This window comes from Halichoerus grypus, chromosome 8 (genome assembly GCF_964656455.1).
Source record: "Halichoerus grypus chromosome 8, mHalGry1.hap1.1, whole genome shotgun sequence".
NCBI classification, from domain to species: Eukaryota; Metazoa; Chordata; class Mammalia; order Carnivora; family Phocidae; genus Halichoerus; species Halichoerus grypus.
The window spans coordinates 112,476,761-112,501,238 of NC_135719.1; the positions used below are offsets into that span (position 1 = coordinate 112,476,761).

General features: G+C 40.8%; 2 protein-coding genes across 6 annotated transcripts in view; both read right to left on the bottom strand.

The window, feature by feature from the left end:
• The window catches only part of CCDC175 (coiled-coil domain containing 175), a 62,685-nt gene extending 57,400 nt beyond the window's left edge, over positions 1 to 5,285 (bottom strand). Inside the window, exons 1-3 of the mRNA XM_078053771.1 lie at positions 4,809 to 5,285; positions 3,614 to 3,699; positions 818 to 929 (exon numbers count right to left, since the gene is read on the bottom strand). Coding sequence (XP_077909897.1) covers positions 818 to 929; positions 3,614 to 3,699; positions 4,809 to 4,965 — 355 coding nt within the window. The 5' untranslated portion in view covers positions 4,966 to 5,285. The remainder of the gene's footprint in view (positions 1 to 817; positions 930 to 3,613; positions 3,700 to 4,808) is intronic.
• Positions 5,286 to 22,577: 17,292 nt separating this feature from the next.
• The window catches only part of RTN1 (reticulon 1), a 383,578-nt gene continuing 381,677 nt past the window's right edge, over positions 22,578 to 24,478 (bottom strand). For all 5 annotated transcript variants that reach the window (XM_078053773.1, XM_078053776.1, XM_078053775.1 and 2 more), the window contains one exon: positions 22,578 to 23,388. In XM_078053773.1, the coding sequence (XP_077909899.1) occupies positions 23,346 to 23,388 (43 nt within the window). In that variant the 3' untranslated portion in view covers positions 22,578 to 23,345. The remainder of the gene's footprint in view (positions 23,389 to 24,478) is intronic.

Sequence of the window (24,478 nt, forward strand, 5' to 3'; positions counted from 1 at the left end):
TGGAATGGCTATATCTAAAAAGCCAAAAAGAATAGAAAAGAACAAATGTTGACAAGAATGTGAAGAAATTGGGATCCTTGTGCGTTGTGGGTGGGAATGTAAAATACTTCAGCCACTATGGAAAACAGTATGGCAGTTTCTCAAAACTTAAAGTAAAAGTACCGTAGTACCATACAATCCAGCAATTCCCTTCTGCATATAAGCCCAAAAGAATGGGAAGCAGGGACTCAGACAGATATTTGCACCACCATGTTTATAACAGCTTTGTTCGCGATAGGTAAAGGGTGGAAACAACCCAAGGGTCCATCCAGTGAATGAATAGATACACAAAACACAGTATACACATACAATGGAATATTGTTCGGCCCTAAAATGAAGGAAAATTCTGACACAAGCTACAACATGGATGAATCTTGAAGACCTGCCAAGTGACATTAGCCAGTCACAAAAGGACAAGTATTGTAAGATTCCACTTAAATGAGGTACCTATAATCCCCAAACCTACAGGGAGAAAAAGTAGAATGGTGATTTAGGTGAGTCAAACTGCCTAATTTAATTGGATAAATACCAATTTGGAATGGGTTGATCTACATATCATTAGTCTATTTAGAAACTAAACTATATAAATTCAAGTTTTATATATATCATTTCCATTTAAAATGTAAGAGAACGTTATTATGGATCTGTGTTTGTGCTGTGTACTCTTTCTAGCTATATTTTGACATGACCCAACTATTAAACTTGTCTTGTTAAAGTAGTAGGCTCTATTTTCTTACAAGATAAACTAAGTTTCTATGGTTGATAACCTTAAAAGTACCTTCCAATTCTCTGCCAATGTTACTGGGAAGAGTTTCCAGTAGAAAATATAGTCTGCTGAGTTCCATGCTTTCAATTTCTAGGAGATCAATTGTGGCTTTTCTCATTTCTTCCTGAAAATTTGAATTACATATATAAAAAGTTAAGGCATTAAACTAATAAAATTGATTTCCTAAGCAATGCCCTATTATAAATATTTTCAGAGATCAAACTTTGATTTCCATTCAACACCCTCTGTTCTTATTTTTATTTGGAATAGAAAGTGTGAAAAATCCCTCTTCTTATTTGAACTAGAAGGTGTGAAAAATCACTCTTCTATAATCAGTTTTTAAGATAAGTCATTGTTAATTTATCTCTTAATCTCTGCTGATTTTCTTCTCAGAAATCTTTTCTTATGTTTTTTTTTGTATGCAGTTTCAATCAATTTAAAAGGAGAGACTCCAACGAAAAGGGTAATGCTGAGAAAAAAGCTGCTTAATTAAAAGCTGGAAAATGCCTATAAAAATATGCTTAGGTATAAAGAGAACAATTTTTTTTTATACATACCCACAAATCCAAACAAATAGTCTGGTAGGGATTTTTGTGCTTTGTTTTTTTGGTGGGGCTTATTTTAAAAAAAGAAAACCATCCAAAAATCTGTTAGTGGAAAAAATAGATAAATCATCTCTTAAATAAATGGTCATAACGGCTATAGTTCTTTTATGACCTGAGAAATTGCCATTATATTTTATGAGTAAAAAAAGAAGATTACATGCAGCCACTCTGGAAAATAGTATGGAGCTTCCTCAAAAAGTTGAAAATAGAGCTACCATAAGATCCAGCAATTGCCCTATTGGGTATTTACCCCAAAGATACAAATGTAGGGATCTGAAGGGATATGTGCACCCCGATGTTTATAGCAGCAATGTCCACAATAGCCAAACTGTGGAAAGAGCCAAGATGTCCATCGACAGATGAATGGATAAAGAAGACGTGGTGTATATACACAATGGAATATTACGCAGCCATCAAAAGGAATGAAATCTTGCCATTTGCAACGACGTGGATGGAACTGGAGGGTATTATGCTGAGTGAAATAAGTCAATCAGAGAAAGACATGTATCATATGACCTCACTGATATGAAGAATTCTTAATCTCAGGAAACAAACTGAGAGTTGCTGGAGTGGTGGGGGGTGGGAGGGATGGGGTGGCTGGGTGATAGACATTGGGGAGGGTATGTGCTATGGTGAGCGCTGTGAATTGTGTAAGACTGATGAATCACAGACCTGTACCTCTGAAACAAATAATACATTATATGGTAAAAAAAAAGAAGAAGAAGAAGATAGCAGGGGGGGAAATCAGAGGGGGAGACGAACCATGAGAGACTATGGACTCTGAAACAAACTGAGGGTTCTAGAGGGGAGGGGGGTGGGGGGATGGGTTAGCCTGGTGATGGGTATTAAAGAGGGCACGTTTTGCATGGAGCACTGGGTGTTATAGGTAAACAATGAATCATGGAACACTACATCAAAAACTAATGATGTAATGTATGGTGATTAACATAATAAAAAAATCTAAAAAAAAGATTACATAATTGTATATATAGCATGATCACTTTTCTATAAAAATATAAAATTCAATACAGGCATCGTCTAGTCCCTGGAAGCAGGAAGGACATTCCTCAAAGAGTTAATTATGATTATTTTAGGGTGTTGGGATCATGGTGGTTTTTACTTTCCTTCTTTTACTTGTCTATTTAAAAAGTTTTTTTTTTCTTCCAGGGTAAATATGCAGTGCTTCCAGAATAGTGAAAATTTGTTGCTTTATAAGATGGAGGGATTTATCTCTAAGAGATTTCACAGCTCAAATATTACATGGAGATATAGTAGATACTTTAATAAGCCACACTAAATATTTTGACCCCTTCAAACCCAGGAGGAAAATATAACTCAAAGAACAAAGCAGAGGAAGGTTTCCACCGTACCACGGTGGGGCACCACACACACACACCAACTCCCAGGCTTTACATACATGTATTCATTTAACTGGGATTGTAAAGTACAATGCTGTAGTACACATACATCTATATGTAATCACAGAAAAACATCAAGGAGATGAACTTTTCTCAGCAGTCTGTAGACTCAAACTCATTGACTTTACAGCCACATTTCTGCATTTTTAGATATTTGATATGTAGATTCTTCAATATGTTTAAATCAGATGAAGAGACCTCACCCTTCTGACCCTGCTGGGGGGAAGCACTGTAAACATCATCCAGGGCCACGTAGAGACATGTGTGTGACAGTTCAATAGGAAATTCTTTAAATATTTCTTTGATGGGGCCCAGTGAGCAGAACAAAGAGTTGGTTTGTTTTCACTGACGAGCACGGTCTACTTCAGTGAAAGAGGCGCCAAATCATCTCTCAGCAGTTATGTAAGAAATTCCTTACAGAGAACTGAGTGAATAGGCACCACGCATGGCTTCTCTATTGGGGGCAAGCATTTGCCCATGTGGCCCACCCCTTCCTGGAGCTCCGCTAGCAGCAGTACTGCTCTCCTAAGCGGGCTTGCCCTCCCTCATCCACAGCACAGGTCCTTAAGGCAGGGTCCTTGGGGAAAAGCCGGCAGCACCCCACAGCTCTGGACACTGGGGCACACACTTAGTGAACTGACATAAACATTTTCTTCGCTCAGGGTAAATATTTTCCCTATTCATCTATTCAAGTATCTTGAACCGAGTTGGTACTAAATTAAAAGTTGATGAAGAAATAAGTGGAAGATTGAAAAATAAAACAGTTCTTATAGATAATACAATACCAATTTCTTAACAGCGATAGCAATGTCCTTAAGAAAGGTCTTAGCTTCTTCGTTGCATTTAAAGTAGTCACTTTGTAGTGATTGTTCTAAAAAAAAAAAAAAAGAAAGAAAATGAAGATCTCTTATTTTTTTGTCCAAATCCCATTTAACCCTTTAGATCTAGCTCAAATGCCTGCATAGCTGAAAATTATATCTTCTATCTCTGAATTCCTATAGTACTTAATATGAATCTCTTTTGACCTAATTCATAGTATTCTCACTTAGGTACATATTTAATGCTTCTTGAGGACAAACTCCTCTTGATATTCCATCTTTGCCTCTCTCATGGGAGAAAGAAGGAATCTATATAGAATAGGACAAAAAATTCAATAAATATTTATGAAAGGAATAAATATAACATGCCTGTAATATAGGTTTGAGAATGTTTTCATAGTATATATATTTATATTTGTATACATGTAAATATAATATTTTGCAAAAAACCCACTCATTTATTTAACTGTTTCAAAGTCCCTTATGTCATTTTTACTTCTGTGCCAATATTTAAATCCTGGGATGAGAGTAAAGATCTGTAAAACTGGTAGGCGTGAGGTAGACAGAGCTTCTAAGGCCTTTTCATTCATTGACATATCAAGGGTCTCTCCTTTCCCTCACACACTGTAAGTAGGAAGCACATGAGAAGAGAGGCCGCATCCAAGGTTATTATGTTTGCATCTCCTCAACATCCTTGTCTAATTTTCCTTGTTTAATACAAGAGGAGCTTCTTAAACACTCCCTTTCTTGTTTGCCTGTTAAATTCTCCACTTTATCATGACAAAATGTTGGAGGAAGTTAACTTGCAAAGAAAAGAAGGGAGAAGCTGAAATTAAATGCATAATCTAAATGCAGGTGGGCATCCCAGTCGCAGGTAAATGGCAGTGGCCCGAGAGTCCAAGCTTTGCCTGGAGTTTGTCACCAGTTGCTAGTGTGAGCCGGGCCAAGTCACTCCATTGGCACTAGAGCAGGAGAGCTGAGCCCTGGGTCCCCCCGCGCTGCCTCTCTCTCTCTCTCCCCCCAAGGAGCCTGAGAGGGCTCTGCCGTAGCGTGGACACCCCGGGTTCCCGCAGGAAGGTCCCGGCTGAGGGCCCCCCCGCCCGGTGCCGGCTAGGTGCCACCTCCGAGGCGCCGTCCCTCCCGGCGCCCGCAGGCGTCTCACCCACAACGAAGAGCTGCTCCAGCGCCGCGGTCGCCACCGAGGAGCCCAGGGAGGAGGGGAAGGTGCACAGCTCCAGGGAGGGGCCGGCGGAGACGGCTGCCTCCCGCAGCGCCTTCTCGCCGAACCCCAGCTCTGGGGACCAGGAGCTCAGGGCCATCTTGCTGCTCCTGCGCGGTGCCTCTCAGGCCTGACGCCAGGACGGCCGGTTGCCACCGGCGACAGAGACGCCGAGGCCCCGTGCGCCCCCGGGGGTGGGTGCCTCCCGGGTTCTGTTAACTTCAGCCGCTGTAATTACGCGATCCTGGAGGGCGGGGCCGCTCTCCCGCCGGCCTTTCCTCCTTCGGTTTGCATGTCTGTTCGGGTCCTGCACGTTTGTCTGGAGCACTGGAGTCATAGTAATGCTCACTTGTAAACGCATCTCTGTGCCAGCTCCTACAGGAGGGGCTCTGATTTCCACGGCGGCTTTGTGAGGCAGGTCCTACTAGCTCCGCTTTTACGGACTGGGGAACAGGCGGGGATGACTAAGTGATCTGCCCACGGTCACAGAGCATAATTTTGGATTTAAAGTGGAGTCCGTATAGATCTTTCCACTCTGCTGCCAAACCCATCTCTGTACTCTTCTAGAACTTTCCTTGTATCTAGTCTATCACTGAGCGCGTTTTACCTTGAATCAGTGGTTTTCCTCTGTCCTCTTATGAAACGGTGAGCTCTTGGAGGCAGGGATACTGTTTATTTTTTCTCTGCATCTCCAGATTTCAGTCCCGTGCCAGGCTCAGATTGAGGGCAACCATTAGTTCCCCTTTCCTCTGGCTGGCGCCAAATCAGCAAAGATGACTTAACTCTCTTCTTAAAACTTTACAGACGGCAAACTAAAATCAGATAGTGACAGGGCGCCTGGGTGGCTCAGTTGGTTAAGCGACTGCCTTCGGCTCAGGTCATGATCCTGGAGTCCCGGGATCGAGTCCCGCTTCGGGCTCCCTGCTCGGCAGGGAGTCTGCTTCTCCCTCTGACCCTCCCCCCTCTCATGTACTCGCTCTCTCTCATTCTCTCTCTCTCAAATAAATAAAAATAAAATCTTTAAAAAAAAAAAAATCAGATAGTGACAGTGACAATAGCTATCATTTGTTGAATGCTTACTACTTTGCAGGCACCTTCTTAGTCCTTTACAGTAACCCATTTAACGTTTACAAAATCTTCTGAGGTGGTTATGATTCCCACTTTCCAATGAGGACACTGAGCCTATGCCCCGAATCACTCTGCTATACTGCCTTGGAGGAGACCAGCACGTCAGTAACAAAACTAGTTCTAGAATCCAGGCCTCCCTCCAGGGAGAGCCATATCCTGGCGGGGGACACTCTCCTGGGTCCCCTCTTTTGCTAGGTTGGGTCTATTGGCATATCCGATCTCCCCCCCTGCTTTTCTGTGCACTCCTGTGTGTGGCAGAGGCAGGAAGCCTGGAAACTACACTTCTCAAATGCTCTTGCCAGATGGTTTCCTAAGTCCCACCAGGAGGAGACACTGGTGGGACATTAGCCGGCCAAGAAGCCATTTCTGGGCCTGTCTCCAGGAGAGGCCACAGTGGAGTGCAAGTCCCCGTGCTCGCTCTCGGCAACCGCTCAGCAGTCCGCGTGCGCACGTGGGCGCAGCACAGGGCTGTGGCAGCTTTCTCGTCTCCGGCGCCTTCCTGCCGTCCGCTTTCGTTTCTATAGCCCTTGTGGCACTTTCCCCGTGAGAAGTTCCTCTCTTCTTGAGCTACCCACACTGGTCCCCGCAAGCCAACATGTATGCTGTAACCAGAATGTTCTTCCTGCTCATCACCTCATTTGGACCACATTGCTCTCCATTGTCTATGAATGAGGCCAATCTCTAAGGGGGCCTTACTGGATTTGTTTTAGATTTTATGACTTTTTTAAAAAAGATTTTTATTATTTATTTGACGGAGAGAGAGAGAGAGAAAGCACAAGCAGGGGGAGCGGCAGGCAGAGGGAGAAGCAGAGTCCCTGCTGAGCAGGGAGCCTGATGTGGGACTCAATCCCAGGACCCCAGGATCATGACCTGAGCCAAAGGCAGATGCTTAACCGACTGAGCCACCCAGGTGTCCTTAGATTTTGACTTTTTATGTCTATTTTCATTCTTTTTCCTGAACATGTTTTCTGAGGTGTTTTCAGCTTCTACTTTGACTCATCGTTCCTTCTATGTGGGATGACCTTTACAAAATCCAAACCATCCTTTAAAAGGAACTTTATTAATTCCCAAATAGAAACCTGGGCAAACAACATGAACAGGCACTTCATAAAAGAAAAAAAATTCTCAAGAAATATATTGAAAGAACATTTAAAGAAATTAGCAAAGAAAAAATAATACACCCATTTGCCTCATTATATTATTAAGATTAAAAAGAATAATAATTCAAAGTGTTGACACTGAGAGTGTGAATTATTGTACCTTGTCTGAGGGACATTTTGGAAATACATATAAAGAGTCTTAGCATAAAAAAAAAAGTCTTAGCATATAGTAATAGTTCAAAGAATTGTTCTTATATCATCACAAGTGTGTCCAAGGACATGGGTATGATCTTGTTTATTTCAGTTCTATTTTCAATAGTAAAAAATTACAAACAGCCAAAATGGTTTATAGTAGGACACTAGGTTTAAATAACCTAAGGGACGTCTGTGTGGCATATCCTAGGAAGCAGGTCACCATGTTGGTGAAGAGCATGGTTATAGGGTAGTTAAAATGAGTACTACCACTAACCACTAACCACTAACGGTGTCTCTTGAGCAAGTTAATCTCTCTATGAACGCCCTCCAGTGTTCTTGCTCTGAAGGGATGGTGTGTGGTAATAATAGCTCTTAGTTCACAGGAATGTTGTAAGGACTAAATTAAGTGAGCACTTAATGCTGTGTTCAACACATGGTATTAACTCAAAAAATATTATTCAATGGTAAAATGATAATGTGGTAGCTATTAAAAATAATGGGTAGAAATCTACACACATTTCCCATGAGGTTAAGTGGAAAAAGCAAGTAGCAAAAGATAGCTGTAATATTCAATTTTTATATATCTATATACATAAATAAGTATATAGGTAGATCTCTATATGCATATGCATGGGGAGTGGTCTGGAAGGAATTGTTCACTAAAATATTCACTGTGGTTAATCCTGGTTAGTAAAATAGTGGGTGTGGTAGGTAAAATAATGCCTCCCCAAAATGTCCTAATCCCTGAAACCTGTGACTATGTTATATTACGTGGTAAGGGATAATTAAGGTTGCAGATGGAATTAGGGGTAAAAATCAGTAGACCTTGAGATAGGGAAAGTATTCTAGATTATCCAGATGGGTCCAATGTAATCACAAGAGTCCCTAGAAGTGAAGGAGCGAGACAAGAGAATCAGTATCAGAGTTAGAGACTTAAAGACACTACCTTGCTGCCTTTAAAGATGGAGGAAGGGCCATGAGCCAAGGAATGCAGATGGCTTCTAGAAAGTGGAAAAGGCAAGGAAAGAGATTCTCCCCCAAAATTTCCAGAGGAACCCTAGCCTTGCTGACCCCTTGATTTTAGCCCACTGAGACTTCTGACCTCCAGAAGGGTAAGATAATAAATCTCTGTAGTTTTAGGCCATTAAATGTGTGATAATTTGTTATAGCAGCAATAGGAAACTAATATAATGAGTAATGTGAACTTATTTCTGTATTTAAGTATTTCTCCATAAGGATGTATACCTTTGTAATTAGAAACAAAGTAAAGCTTTTTTTAAATTAAAAAATAAAGAAAATATACAAACTTTATATAGTTGAGTATATAAAAAAGCTTTCTGACCCTTCATTGGCTATAGATGCTGTTCACTGAGTCAAAAGCCACATCTCACTTCTCTTGTGCATCTTTTTAACTTCAGTAATACAGATACATTCATGTTCCAGTTAATTTTTTTAGGTTTATTTATTTAGTAATCTCTACACTCAAGTGTGGGGCTCCAACTCATGACCTAGAGATCAAGAGTCACATGATCTTCCAACTGAGCCAGCCAGGCACCCCTGATCCACTTAATATTTTTAAGGCAGACTTTTGCTTAGTAGCCAGGATAACATATTAGAATTCCCCAGTCCCATACTGCAATTGATTTTTTGGTTGAGTTGTGGTTAGCAAGTTGTTTCTGTTTACCTTCTGCTGCTGGGGGGGCCAGGAGAACCCAACTACTGCCTGGAGTTTGACCCCTAACTTGTATAGGAATATATATACCCCTGTATTTAGGCTCATTGCAATTTCTGCAGTATCTGAGGTCTACATGGGCTTTGAGGATGATTTTACTCTTTTTGTTCCTTCTTTCCATAAATCTAGTACCTCCAAGGAAAACCTCAACCTCTTAGTTCTCTTTCTAGACCCTGGGTTAGACCTGGCCAAGGTACTATTCTTGATAGATGTGTCAAACATCTCCCATATGGAAAGTGGCTGCATGTTGCAGTGCTTTGTGTTCAGTATACCAGGATCCATGATGACTCAGTACTGGACCCTGCTCAAATCCTCGAGGAGTGAGAATTCTAGCAAGCTGAGTCTCTGTCTTCCTCACTCTTGACGCTACCAGTGTCAAGTTCAGGGCCTAATGTCTGGCATATGACCTTGCCTCCCCATCAGTGGTTGGCCAATAAGATCTTTTTGTCTAACGCCCTGCCATCCTTAGCATGTTGTGTTTCATCCTCTGGCTTGTTGCTTCATGGTCACAGATGACTATCGTAACCCTAGACATCATGTCCTTGTACAAATTGGGAAGAAGTAGAAAGGGGAGTCATGTAGAAACCCCATTTTCCCTTTCATCAGGGAAGGAAATCTGCCCAGAGTCCGTTTTACACACTTATTTCTCAATAGTTGGGTCACAAGACCACCCATGAAAGGGAGGTTTAGGACAGTGAGTGTCTGGATTTCCAGCTTCTGTAGAGTTGGCAGGAGAGAAGAAGCTTCAAAATAGCTAGAGGATTACCAATGGAATGTCAGCCATACATATGTTATCCAGACTAATATTGATTAGCTGCAACATCAGGCCCAAACCAGCTGGCTGGGTGGGCCTTTCCTAAGGATTACAAAGAAATCAGTGAAGCTTCTAGCATTGAATAGAAAGGGTGTCTTGGTCCTCTCCTTTATTGGTAGGATCTCTCCCATTTAAGCCTTTGCATTGACTTTATAACTAGGTCTACAAGATGATTATATATTAGAGAAAGATTCCCTACCCCTTGGACTTCTCACAGCTTCTGAAGTGCCTCATAGTTAGTCTACACTTCTCCGCAGTCATTTGTGGCAAATGTGAGTCACTGTGTGATTCATCACACAGTCATTTGTAGCAAAATGGCAAGAAGAGCAAGTCCCCTAGGTAATGGCAGATCATTAGAGAAGCAAATAGATGGATTAGTGTCCCTGATGGAGCTATGCCATGGGCAGACCACATTGGTGTTTGGAACAACACCTGATTAAGAGTTCTCCTTTTCAACTTTGTCTCTTGACTACTTGTTTTCATCCATCACCAGCAATTGCTTGGGCTAGAGAGATTTGGATCAAATACCGATTGCACCATTTGCTAATGGTTTTAGATTGGCTTAGGTGGTTTCACCTCGTCGTCTCCATTCTTCATTTGTAAAGTGGAATTTTACATACTGGAATTATGAAGCTTCAGCAGAATAATGATGTCCTTACCACAGACCCCATGCTATTTCCTATCTTTTCCTTCTACTAAATGGAAAATAAAAAGCATTTCTTCTGAAATACAAATACTAATGTCCTTTCTGTATCCCTCACCTTCCTTAAACCTCTTGGCCATAAACCCTCAGTGAAAATTATTGTAATGAAATCAAGAGTTGCTGTCCCAGAGGTGGGAAACTGGTTTTGTTTCCATGTCCTTTCTATTGGACAGCAGTGACTGCCTGGAGCACTCAGGTAAAGTTCTGAGGCCAAATGCTGGCACAGAGGGAAAGAAACCTGCCAGGCACCAGGGAAGGCCATGGTCGCACGTGCGCCAGCACCAGACTCGTTGGTTCGTGTGTTGGTTGCATGCCTGTTGTGTGCTGGACATTGTGCTGAGTGCTGAGTGCATACAACAGAGATTTATGGGGGGGACCAGGAAGGGTCTCTCTGAAGAATGGAGAGTTGAGCCATGAGAAGGGGTCAGCCTTCTGTTATTCTCTCAGTGAAGGGGAAATAGAGTTCAGAGAGAGACAAGACAAAAAGAGGAAAGTGAAAGGAGGAGGAAAGTGAGAGAGTAGGGATAGGAATCTGGAGATGCCAGCGCCCAATCTCACAAGACCCTCTTTCCCTTGCGTTGTCCCTAAAAGCTGACTCTCTCTGGTCAGTCCAGATCAGTTAGGCTTTGTCACATACCAGCTCTCTAATCAGGGCTTTGATGGAACACATGGATAAGATCTGGCCCCTGTCCTCAAGAAAATAGCCTTGAAGGTGGGGGAAAAGGGTAGGTTTTGAAGCACATTTCATAACCAGATGTAATTCCTGTATGGTGTCGTGTGATACCACACTTCCAAAGCATTTTGTGCTTTTACAGAATGTACATTTTAGAACTGCTTCCATGAGTTAAGTAGTCTTTATTGTAACTCTCCAGGGCAAATTTTTTTTTTTTTAAGATTTTATTTATTTGACAGAGAGAGACACAGTGAGACAGGGAACACAAGCAGGGGCAGAAGGAGAGGGAGAAGCAGGCTCCCCACTGAGCAGGGAGCCCGATGCGGGGCTCGATCCCAGGACACTGGGATCATGACCTGAGCCGAAGGCAGATGCTTAACGACTGAGCCACCCAGGTGCCCCGCCAGGGTGATTTTTATGATGAACCTATTTTTCAGAAAATCACACAGAGATGAGAGAGTCGATCATCTTGGGGGTAACCTTGGCACCATGACAGAACAATCCTTCCGACTCCAGGTCTGAGGCACAGCCAGCTCTGCCAGAGCTGCCTCGTGACTACACCACCAGGGCAGGGAGCTGGGGCTGGGGTGCGGATGTCAGCAGAGTCACGGAGGTGTGGCCGATGAGCATGGGGTGCATGGAAAGGAAAAGCAGGAGCCCAGCCAGAAATTTGGGTTGTGATTTCACTGCAAAGGGCCTTGGATTCCAAACTCAGGAGTTTGGATTTTATGCTGCAAGCAATGCTGCTGTGAAAATGTTGATGGAGAACAGATTAAGCTGCTCCCTGCTGGCTGCTGCTTGGTGGTTCAGTTTATTTCTGCCTAAGGTAACACTTTATGGTAGGACAGAATATCATAATCAATTACAGGCATTGTGATTTTCCTCAAGTGAGCATCTGCAGAGTAATCAGAAATGAAAGTGGGCCTGAAACAACAAGGCCATATTTAGCAAGAATGTCTTTATTATTATCTTAAGTCACTGATGCTTCAGGTGGCATCTTCAGTTAGAAAGGTAGCAATGATGATTGTTAATGTTCATTTAGCATTTTTTATAGATATTTCCAACACTCAAGACCTTTAAGTAGCAGTATTCTTATTTTCCTTATTTTAATCAATTTAATTATTTTTAAAAAGTGTTTTAGATATGATGATTCATCTGAAGATGATTCAGTAAAGATCACGGGAGTAGGTTAGCTCCTCAATTTGATTTAAAAATCTGTCTTCTCTCTCTTTTTTGGTCTTTAGCAAATTTAGAAAATGTCAGATAACACTGGCTGACTGTTCTTTCCATATATGGCTGCAGTTGAGACTTTCCAGATTCATTTGGAAAATAAAAATATAAGTAAGTCATTGCAGCTCTCAATCCCATTCCTTCCCACCCCCTCAAGGACCTTTCTCAATCAGCTCCCCCTCACCTCATGTGTTCCTCAGAACTCTTGCCCGAGCATCTTCTTGAACCCTTCTGCCATCCTCCTTCTCTGCTTCCCTTCATTACCAAACTTCTTAAAAGTGTGGTCTACCCCTGGGTGGTCATGCACCCCTTCACCCTGAATTCTGAATTGCCTCTTCCTCATCTTCTAACAGCATTTTCTCAAGCCCAATTCCCACCCATCTTCTCTCATGAAGGACTGGACGCCATTACCCAGTTTCCCCAACCCTTCCCTAGAAACTCACTTCCTAATTGGTTCTGGCCGTTCTGTCTTCACTTCCTTCGCTGGCTCCTCGTCTCCTTCCTCCTGTTTGCTACAGGTGGGCATTCTGCCTGGGCGCCAACCTTGGTCTTCTCTTCATGCTCTCTAAACTCCTCCCTCGACAGAGCTGAATCCACGTGAATAACTCTCAGTGTGTATCTCTTGCCCAACCTCCCCTCTAAGTATTAATTAATTTTGTGGACTAAACGTCCTCATCCGACTGAGCTGCAGCATGTCAAATTCAACCTGTTCAAAATCAAAGTCTGCATTGCAGGTGGTTTCTCTGCCTACTGAAGTCACATTAATGTTGCCAGCCCACCTCAAAAGCAGTCTCATCCATAAGTTCTTCCTTGATCCCAATAATCTCAGAGCCTCCAAAGTTTGTTTAAACTCTTCATGGGTGGAAACTATCCTATAGTCTTATAGTTTTCTGAATAATATCTTATTACTAAATAGCTTTGTAACCTTTCTGCCACAATGTTCTCATCTGTAAAATCGGGCCTTCATTGTAAGGTACTCATGAGAATTAAATACATTAATATAAAGTGTTTAAAACAATGCCTGGAACAAGACGAGCCACTCCATAAATTTAGTTGTTGCTATTATCCCTATACTATGAACTCTTTAAAAGTAGGGACTGTGAATCTCTTATAGCACCCAGCACAGCAATTTGCACATAACAGATGCTTAAGATGTTGTTGAAATGGGTAATAGGAAAGATTCATGTATTCAAAATTTTTAAAAATGTAGAATTCAAAAGTCTTCTGTAGTTCAGGATTTATTAGAAAACAAAGGCTAGAGGAAAAAGGCAACTTCCTGAGGGTCTCACACCACTTTTATATATAGGCCCATATAGCAAGAACTGACATTCATGATGGCCTTAATGATCATTACTATTACAAGACCTTGAAGGACACTTTGAATCACAGATTAAATTGTACATAGTTAAAAGTTTGGTTCTAAGTGAATTTTATTATACCAGAATTATCACTCAATTATTATTTTAAAAATGGTAACTCTTACTTAACCATGATTTCAAAGTTAATGAGAACTCTGAATTCTCAGTTCTGCCAGATGAATGAGCTTCCGGAGTTGAAGAATGAATTGTCACCATGGCTCCAACTGTGACGATTTCTTTTTTCTGCTGCAGTGTGGATGTGTGTTCTGGTTCAGGATGAATGGGCATGTAAAATTAAGCCATGGTACAGAGCTCTTTAAGATTTGTGCACTTTCTTTTTTGCCTCTATTGATGGCAGGGTTGTTAGGTAACGCCTGAATTTAAGTACTTCCATCTTCAACCACCAAGGTCAAAGTTGCAAAACTGTGTGTTTGGGAAAATAATCCTCTGCAGTTACGCCCTTGGACTCCCTATGTTCTTCCAATAAATGCCTATGTATGGTTCATATACGTCAGTGGTTTTTTACTTTACTAGCAACCGAATAGTCTTGCTGAGGCAGCACTGCTCCCGAGCTAGAGATTGTAGGGAGGGGGCAGGGAGACACAGGAAAAGCAGTAGGACTCAGTGGTAAGAGCCGAGGACTCGAAATCAGACAAAAAAAGTTTCAAGTCCTTGTTTTATCACTTACTAGTTGTGTAAACTTGTGCCAGTTATTTAAAAATTTTTGGTTTTAGTTTCTTCACTTGGACAATAAGTATAAAAATATTAATCATGTAGGATTTTGAAATTCTGGGAATTAGAAAAAATTTTGTAAAGAGCCCAGCATAGGGTCTGGCTCAATGATACTATATTATTGCTAAAAGGTTTCATTTTAATAGCCTTAAAATAATTGGTTTAAAATAATCTATTAACTAATAAATCAGATAGCTAAAATTATATATATCAATTGGCTAAATACATTTAATATGATAACCAATTTAGAAATTAAAGAAAATTAAAAATAAGGTAAATGTTTGTAAAAATGAAAAAAAGTAAATGCATTTACCTAAGAAACCCTATAAGACTAGGAGGAAATGCTCTTAATTCAGCACTGTTCTTCCCAATGAAGATTAAAGATCCTACCATAAACTAGGCACCCACATGGATTCACACAGATAACCTAACAGAATATAATAGAGTCCCTGAAGAAAGCTCCATTTATTCTGTTGGGAATATATTTTGCGGTAGCCAGCATCTGGGTGTTCTCTCCCACTTAGGGGAAATAAAAAACCCATGGGCTACACTCTATTAATCAAAAAGGAAGGCAGGATCAATTTGTCACCAAGAGATTATAGTGGGGTAGGTTCCCTTGTAATCAGAGCACTTTAAAAAAAAATGTATCGAACTGAGCAAGTCCTGCAGAATTCCTGGGTAGTTTGATGGGTGCCATATGAGAAGTCATATACTGCCTATTTCAATTTATAGTTATCTCAGACTAGATGCATCATACTCATTGGGCAATTTGTCCATATAAAAATTTACACGCCAAAGGGCTATTTTGCACTGAACCATTAATATGTGAGTATCAGAAAGAAAATACAGATAACTAGAAGTTTATGACAAGTGTACATGCCCTGGTGTGTGTGTGTGTGTGTGTGTGTGTGTGTGTGTGTGTGCGTGTGTTGGGGAAGGCCTTATCAAACTCACTGGAAACATTTAATTTTTAATTTTCAAAGTTGCCTTTTGAACATAGAGCCTAGAATACTTTTCTATGATAGTTAAAAGAACAGCAAAAAATTTCTTCATTACCTGGGCTTTCTCCCTGACAGTCTTGGAGGGTTGGCTGCCTCCTTCCTCTGAAAGCCTCAGTCCCGTCAGAAGGCCCTCTCTACACGATGCTACTTTCTCTGTTCCAGTGATAATGGAGAGGGGACTGAGAAGGCCTGGCCTAGGCCCTCTCTCTCTGTCAGCCTGGCCTGCCCCTCAGACTCATGCCTGCTCTGCTTCCATCTGTTGAGAGCTCTACCCAGTGCAGGAGTAAGGTGAGCTCGCCCTTCAAACATATTTTTTCCCCAGTCCATAGGGTTGCCTTTTCATTCTGTGGATTGTTTCCTTTGCTGGGCAGAAGCTTTTTAGTTTGATGTAGTCCCACTTGTTTATTTTTGCTTTTGTTGCCTGAGCTTTTGATGTCATATCCAAAAAGTCATTGCCAAGGCCAATGTCAAGGAGCTTTTGCCCTATGTTTTCTTTTATGAGTTTATGGTTTCAGGTCTTATGTTTAAGTCTTTAGGCCATTTTGAATTGATTTTTGTATATGGTGTAAGATAAGGGTCTGATTTCATTGTTTTCCATGTGGATATCGTTTTCCCAGCACCATTTATTGAAGAGACTCTCCTTTCCCCACTGTGTATTCTTGGTGCCCTTGTCGATAATTAGTTAACAGTATGCTTGGGTTTACTTCTGAGCTCTCTATTCTGTTCCATTGGTCTATGTGTCTATTTTTATGCCAGTACTATCCTATTTGGATTACCATAGCTTTGTAATATAATTTGAAATCAGGAAGTATAATTCTTCAACTCTGTTGTTCTTTCTCAAGATTGCTTTTGCTAATCAGAGACTTTTGTGGTTCCATATGAATTTTAGAATTGCTTTTTCTATTTCTGTGAAAAATGCCATTGGAACTTTCAGGATTGCAATGAATTTGTGTATCATTTTGGACATTTAAAAATATTAATTCTTCCAATCCATGAACATAGAATATCTTTCCATTTGTGTCTTCTTCAATTTCTTTCATCAGTGTCTTCTAGTTTTCAGTGTATAGATCTATTACCTCTTTGGTTTAATTTATTCCTAGGTATTTTATTCCTTTCGATGCTATCATAAGTGGGATTTTTTAAAATTTCTTTTTTGGATAGATGAATATTGGTGCAAAGAAATGCAACTGATTTTTGTATGTTGGTTTTGTATCCTGCAACTTTACTGTTCTAACAGTTTTTTATGTGTGTGGCATCTTCAGGGTTTTCTACATGTAGGATCATGTCATCTGCAAATAGAGATAATTTTACTTCTTCCTTTCTGATTTGGATGCCTTTCATATCTTTTTCTTGTCTGATTGCTCTTGCTAGTACTTCCAGTATTATGTGGAGTAGAAGTGGTTAGAAATGGCATCCTTTCCTTGTATCATATCTTAGAGGAAAAGTTTTCACTTTTCTCCATTGATCATAATGTTAGCTGTGGGCTTTTCATATTATGTTGAGAAAATGTCCTTTTATGCCTATTTTTTGATCATATTTATCATGAATGGATGTTGATCTTTATCAAATGCTTTTTCTGCCTCTGAGAGGATCATATGATTTTTTACGTTTCATTCTATTAATATGGTATATCACATTGATTGATTTGTGTATGTTAAACCAAACTTGTATCCCAGGAATAAATCCCATTTGGCCATGCAATATAATCTTTTTTTTTTTTTTAAAGATTTCTTTATTTGAGAGACAGTGAGGTGGGGGAGGAGCAGAGGGAAAGAATCTTAAGCAGACTCTGTGCTGAGCACAGAGCTCGATCTCACAACCCTGAGATCTTGGCCTGAGCTGAAACCAAGAGACCGATGTTTAACTGAGCCACTCAGGCACCCCAGAATATAATCTTTTTGATGCTGTTGTTGAATTCAGTTTGCTAGTATTCTAAATAAAGGATTTTTGCATCTACGTTCATCAGAGACATTAGCCTATAGTTTTCTTGTGGTGTCTGTCTGGCTGTGGTATCGGTAAGGCTGGCCTCATAAAATGAATTTGGAAGTATTCTCCTCATTTCTTGAAGAATTTCAGAATTAATAATTCTTTGAATGTTTGGTAGAATTCACTGTGAAGCCACATGGTCCTGGGCTTTTCTTTGTTAGGAGGTTTTGGTTACTACTTTAGTCTCCTTATTTGTTATTGGTCTGTTCACGCTTTTTATTTCTTCTTGATTCAGTGTTGGTAGGTTGTATGTTTCTAGGAATTTATCCATTTCTTCTGGGTTATCCAATTTGTTTGCTTATAATCATTCATAATAGTCCTTTATGATCCTGGGGCACCTGGGTGGCTCAGTCGGTTAAGAGACTTGATTTCGGCTCAGGTCGTGATCTCAGGGTCCTGGGATCCAGCCCAGTGTTGGGCTCCGTGCTCAGCGGGGAGTCTGCTTGAGGATTCTCTCTCTCCCTCTCCCTTTGCCTCTCTCCCTGCTCACGCTCTCTTTCTCTCTCTCAAATAAATAAATCTTAAAAAAATAGTCCTTTATGATCCTTTTTATTTCTGGAACATCTGTTATAATGTATCTTCTTTCATTTCTGATTTTTGAGTTTTCTTTTTTTCTTAGTTTAGGTAAGAGTTTGTCAATTTTGTGTAATTTTTCAAATAACAAACTCATAGTTTCGTTGTTTTTTTCTATTGCTTTTCTCTTTTCTATTTGATTTCTTTCTGCCCTGATCTTTATTATTTCCTTCCCTCTGCTAACATTGGGTTTAGTTTAATTCTTCTTTTCTAGTTCTTAAAGGTATAAAGTTAGGTTGTTTATTTGAGATCTTTCTTCTTTTTTAATGAAGGCATCTATCTCTATAAACTTCCCTTAATACTGCTTTTGCTGTATTTGGTAATTTGTGGTTTTGTTTTCATTTGTCTCAAATATCTTTTAAATTCACTTTTGATTTCCTTTTGACTCAGTGATTGTTCAAGAGTGTATTATTTAGTTTCCACATATTTGTGAATTTTCCTATTTTCTTGCTTTTATTGATTTCTAGTTTTATTCCACTATGGTCAGAAATAATACATGGTATAACTTTTATCTTCTTAAATTTGTTAAGACTTGTTTTGTCCGCTAATATGTGATCTATCATGGAGAATGTTCTGTGTGCACTTGAGAAGATTGTTCATTCTTCTGCTCTTGGGTGAAAAGTTCTGAGTATGTCTGTTAGGTCTATTTGGTCTATAGTGTTGTTTCTTTCGATCTTTCTGTCTGGATGTTCTGTCCATTGCTGAATGTCGGGTGTTGAAGTCTCCTACTATTATTGTTTGCTGTCAGTTTCTACTTTCAGATCTGTCAGTATTTGTCTTACATACTTAGGTATTCTGATGTTGGATGCATATATTTTTACAATTGATATATGTCCCATTGAATTGACCCCTTTGTCATTATATAATGACCTTCTTTGTCTCTAAATACAGTTTTTGACTTTGACTTAAAATCTAGTTTATCAACGAGTTTCATACTTTAGCCTCTTGTGTTGCTGTGTACTGTCCTTTAATTCTAACTTGAAAAACCCTGGTTAACAACCAGGAAGAGCTCATTCCAGCAGAATTCCTTTAGAAGGAATCCTGTGGCCCAGGATACAAAAGAATTCATTTCAATTTATTCGTTAAAGAAAAAGTGGCCAGCCAAACTAATTCTGTAATATTGAATGTATTGAACTAAAGAAAAATCAAAAAGAAAAAAATCATTTTTAGGAGCTTCAAGATGGTGCCAATATAAACCAGTAGAGAGGCAGGTTGGAGTCTGAAAGCAAATGGCTCTTTTGCCTAGATCAGCAGAGCACTAAACCACTACTACATTGGCTGACAGCCAAACATCAATGGTGGCTCTTTTGTGTCCCCTACCTGCTTCTCCATACTCTGATGAGAATGCTAAAGTTGGGGTCTTGGGAGCTGCTGTATTCAAGGACAGTGTGCTGATTGTAGTAGTGAAGCGAGGCCCAGCACTCGGCCATACTCAAGTACCCTTGAGTAAGGGAGGAGCCATTCCACTTCTCAGCAGCAATTCCATAGTGGAGAACAACTGGAGAAACAGGCCCGGGCTCTGCATAGGGGGGAAAGTCCACACAATGGCATAAAGGCCAGTGTGAGGCCTGGGATGGTGTTATGGGTTGAATTGTGTCCTGCCAAAAAGATATGCTGAAGTCCCAAACCCCAGTACCTCAGAATGTGACCTTATTTGGAAATAGGGTCTTTTACAGAGACCATCAAATTAAAGTGAGGTCATGAGGGTGGGCCTAATCCAATATGACTGCTATCCTTATAAAAAGAGGAAATCTGGACACAGAGGGAAGGCCATGTGAAAACACACAGGGAGGAGATGGCCATGTGCCTGGAGTAAGGCATCTACTAGCCAAGGAGCACCATGCAGTGCTGGCAACTACCAGAAGCCAGAAGAGGTAAGGAAGCACTCACCCCTATAGCCATCAGAGAGAACATGGCCCTGACAACACCTTCATTTCAGACTTCTAGGCTCCAGAACTGGGAAAGAGTAAATTTCTGTTGTGTTAAGTCATCTGGTTTTTGGCATTTTGCTAGGGCAACCCCAGGAAACTAACATAGGTAGGGAAAGAGCAGAGGATGTATGAACTATTCTACTTCTTTTATTCCTAAAATGATCCATAAAGTGTATCACAGCTTTTGTATCTACCTACTCTCTGGTAGGTTAGCTCATCCATGGGCTATACAAATTTTGTACTATTCACAGCTTTCAGGATAACCTCACTCACTCTGGGTCCCTGGGAGATTCTGTTCTTGGTCCTCTTCTTACCTGTTCATCGGGTCCTCATGTTGTATCCATCACCTCGAATATCATCTTGACCCATATTCTGTGCCCCATGTTCCATTTGGTAAAATTCTATGTCCACACCTATCATTTTGTAAAGGCAGGAGTCCCTTCAGGAAACGTTCTCCACCACTGCCAGCAAATGGAATTCCTCCTTAGATCCTCCTAACGAGCAGCTGCTTTTGAAAGGAATTCTGGGCCAACAGGAGGGAGGAAAACGCTGCAAATGCAGATAGGGAGGAAGGTTAATTTGACACAGTGAAGCTATTTACAAGAAGCGTGATCCCAAAGGTTGGAGATTGGAAAGCACACATGGAAAAAAGGATCCTCTTCTGTATCTAGTAACCATAAAAAATGGCAGGCACACCCAACCCAGCTTATTAAATTCCTTCCCCACGCCAGGTCTTCTGGGCTTTCTCTCCTCAAAAATGGCATTGCATTCTCCGGGACAGCTAGTCTTAGACAGAGCTGGGGCTAGGGTGAGGCAAGCAAGCTGCCTGGGTGTGAAAATTGAGGAGGTACCAACTCAGGGTCAGCTTTAGTCTTGAAACCCCACATCTAGTCAATCACCAACTCCGGTCCCATCTCCCTCCACATCATCTTCTAGCGGCTCCTCTGGGCATGGTGGGTCTTGGCATGTTGGACTAAGAGAAAGGATGAAGGACAGATGAATATTTACCTTATGTTCTCCCTGTAGCTGCTTTAGCAAAGGCCTATTCATTTGTCACCCATTTGGTGTTAGTTATGCTACAGTCTTCTTCTACTCTCAAGTATCCTGCGCTCTCAGTGCATTTATGTGACTCTCTTAAGATCTAAAAAGCAAAGCTCAAACCCCTTAGCATTCAAGTTTCTTCCTAGTTGTCTCGACTCAGCTTTTCAGCCTCACCTGGCACTACAACCTCACCCCAAGCACCTCACACCCCAGTTCAGCTTGTCACGCACCGTTCCCTGCATATGCCATGCGCTTCCGTGCCTCAGCATCTGAGGTCACGTTCTTTCTCCAAACTGGGATGAACCACCTTCTCCATCTGGAAAAAGCCATATCCGGACCCAGCTGCAAAGTTCCCCTCCTCTGAGAATCCTTCTCTGTTGCTCTAATCTTGGAAGACAGCTCTTATTTCATGCTGCCTTTTATTTAGTTCGCATTTCCACATAGCTCCCTCCCACCTGCCCCCATCTTGGCTGTTGGCACAGCATCCAGTTGCCCCTGTGGTCGTCATACCACGTGGCATGGAAGGGGACCTCCATGAGTGCTTACTGAGCCCAAGTGTGAAACGGGTCAAAGGCCACTTTTTGTAAGTTACTGTCCCTTTTTACTCCTGCTACTGTTATTCCACTTCAACTTCAATCTTCGACTTTTGACCCTAACAGTGAAATGAAATAGGCAATTGGATTTTTATGAAGAGCAGCAAGCAGTCCTTAGAAGATTTGTCTCAGTGATGGCAGGAAGTGTCATCTCTCTTATTCCTAGCCCTATTCGCAGTGCTTGGCACACAGTAGGTGCTCAAGAAATAATTATTTGAAATCTTGCCATTTGCAACGACATGGATGGGATTAGAGGGTATTATGCTAAGCGAAATAAGTCAATCAGAGAAAGACAATTATATGATCTCACTGATATGCAGAATTTAAGAAACAAGGCAGAGGATCATAGGGGAAGAGAGGAAAAAATGAAACAAGATGAAATCAGAGGAGACAAACCATGAGAGACTCTTAATATTAGGGAATAAACTGAGGGCTGCTGGAGGGGAGGGGGGTGGGGAGACGGGGTGGCTGGGTGATGGACATTGGGGAGGGTACGTGTTGTGGTGAGTGCTGGGTGTTGTATAAGACTGATGAATCACAGACCCATACCCCTGAAACAAATAGTACATTATATTTTAATTGAAAAAATAAAAAATAATTAAAAAATAAATAAAATACAAAAAAATTAAAAAAGAAGTTTATGTAAGGATTTATATCACTTTCAAGTTTTTAAAAAACTACTTAAAATATCTGCATCAACCCCGCAGAGTACAACATGAAGTGTGCTTTCCAGTTTTACTACTTTTCAGTGACTTCCATCAATAACCCAAAGGAGCATATACCAAGTTGGGATTGGACCCTATGGTCCTGGAGACAGGAACAAAGTGAACTCTTGGTCTCAGGCTTCCCAGCCTGTCTTTGGAAGACTGTCTCTTAGAAATTTTGCATTTTCTGGCCATCCCACAAGAAGAGAGGGAGAAGGTTTTACATTTAGTAACATTTATTTATGCATTCAGTATCAAGTACATAAGTGCAAATATCCAGAGTCCATAATTAGGTCCATTAGGAACTACAGAGAAAGTAATACAAATTGTAATAAAGTTAACATGCTGGTACTTTTTACCATACATGTAAATCAGCCTGTCAGTCCCACACAACAAAAGTACTGCATGTTTTTTTTGGGGGGGAGGGGTTATTCATTTATTTATTTTAAGTTATACAAAACTGATTACCAGAAGTACGGTCGACTGTTTTTATTTTTATGTTGTGTGTTGGAAAAACACTAAAACATCAGTCTACAATTCTATATATTGTTATTAAAGATGAATCCAACCAGCAACCCAAGGACATATAAGCGGTTCCCACTACTGCATCGGGGCACTGGGCAGGAAAGGCCTAGCCACAGGGGACATTAGAAGCTACAGAAGCATTGCAGAGAGGAGGAAGAGAACACTGAAGAAGAAAAAATAAGTTGGGCTCTCACCATCATGCACTTTTTTTTTTTAGCAACACAAAATTAAAACCACATCTAATACACTTTTCTCTATACTTTAGTGCTTGACACAAGTGACTCAAATATCCTAAGAGCACAGCTGTTTTCTAGGAACAGCCTGAAAACAGCTGTTGGAAGTTTGTCTCTAAGATGATGGTAGTGGGGGGAGAAACAATCAATTTGCAGTGACATGTAAGAACAGAGCTGTTACCACTCCAGACATTCTGGTTCGTGTCCAGTCCCCGGGGGGATATCGATTTACTCAGCATGCCTTTTAGCGCCTGGGATTTTAGCCTGAATCCTGAAAAAAGACAATATCAAAAAACGGTAAGTCGTAAGTGTCATTAATGAAATCATTCTGTGACTTCATTGTGTGTTGTTGCTTTCACTGGCTAGCTGACCAAATAGCTTAATATTCCAAAAGATACAATAGCAAAGTAGGAGTGTCTACGAACACATTTCTAGGCAGCAATAGAGACACATTTCTGTGCGTCAAACTGAGACCCAGAAATGACTGGGACAGGCTCCATCTATCTACTCTGCATAGAGAAGGTATGGTAGTGAGCTCTTCCTGTCCTGGTCTAGGACTGTCCTCTACGTTCCTCTTCAACCGATCGCTAGGCAGTAAGAGCACGATGATGAGGATGATGATGATGATGTCTAATATTTACTGAGAGTGTCTTATGTCCAAGTCAGAGTACTTGACAGACATTATCTCATTTAATCCCCAACAACCTTAAGAGTTAAGTATTAACATTCCCAGTGTGCAGATAAGGAAACAGGTTCACAGAGTCAAGTAACATTTATGATGAGCTCATATAGGTGAAAATGCCAGAAATGGACTCAAACTAGCCTGATTCCAAAGATCACGTTCTTAAGTGTTTCACTAAAATGATGTGAGTTCCCGTGCTGGGAATTATTCTAACATGGAGTCAGAATTTCAGAGGCGAAGGAGCCTTTAGAGGTAAGATCCCACCAAGAAATTTCCTTCAAAATTTAGTGTCAGGCAAAACAGGTTCTCTTGAAGAACTTCTGTTTCCTCCTTTCTGATAATGAGACCTATGTAATTTACCTAGTTTCTCTTTTTGCTCTAGCTACTGAGAAGCTCAGAGCCAAATCTGAATAAAGCTCAAGTACAGAAACCGTGGTAGTTCTCATGGATAATGTTCTCTTTCTTTTCCTTTTCACAGCCCTGATTGCCAATTTTAATTTAACAATTGCATTGTACATGTATGTTCATACACTGTGTGTTCGTTGTCTTCTCTCCTTTCTCTCCATTTTAACAGGCCTAGACCCTTATCACTTTCTGTGAATTATGATTGCCTCCTAGCCAATCTGATCGCCACGTCTCCACTCCCCAGTTCAACTCTCCTCCCATTAGACTGTCCTCA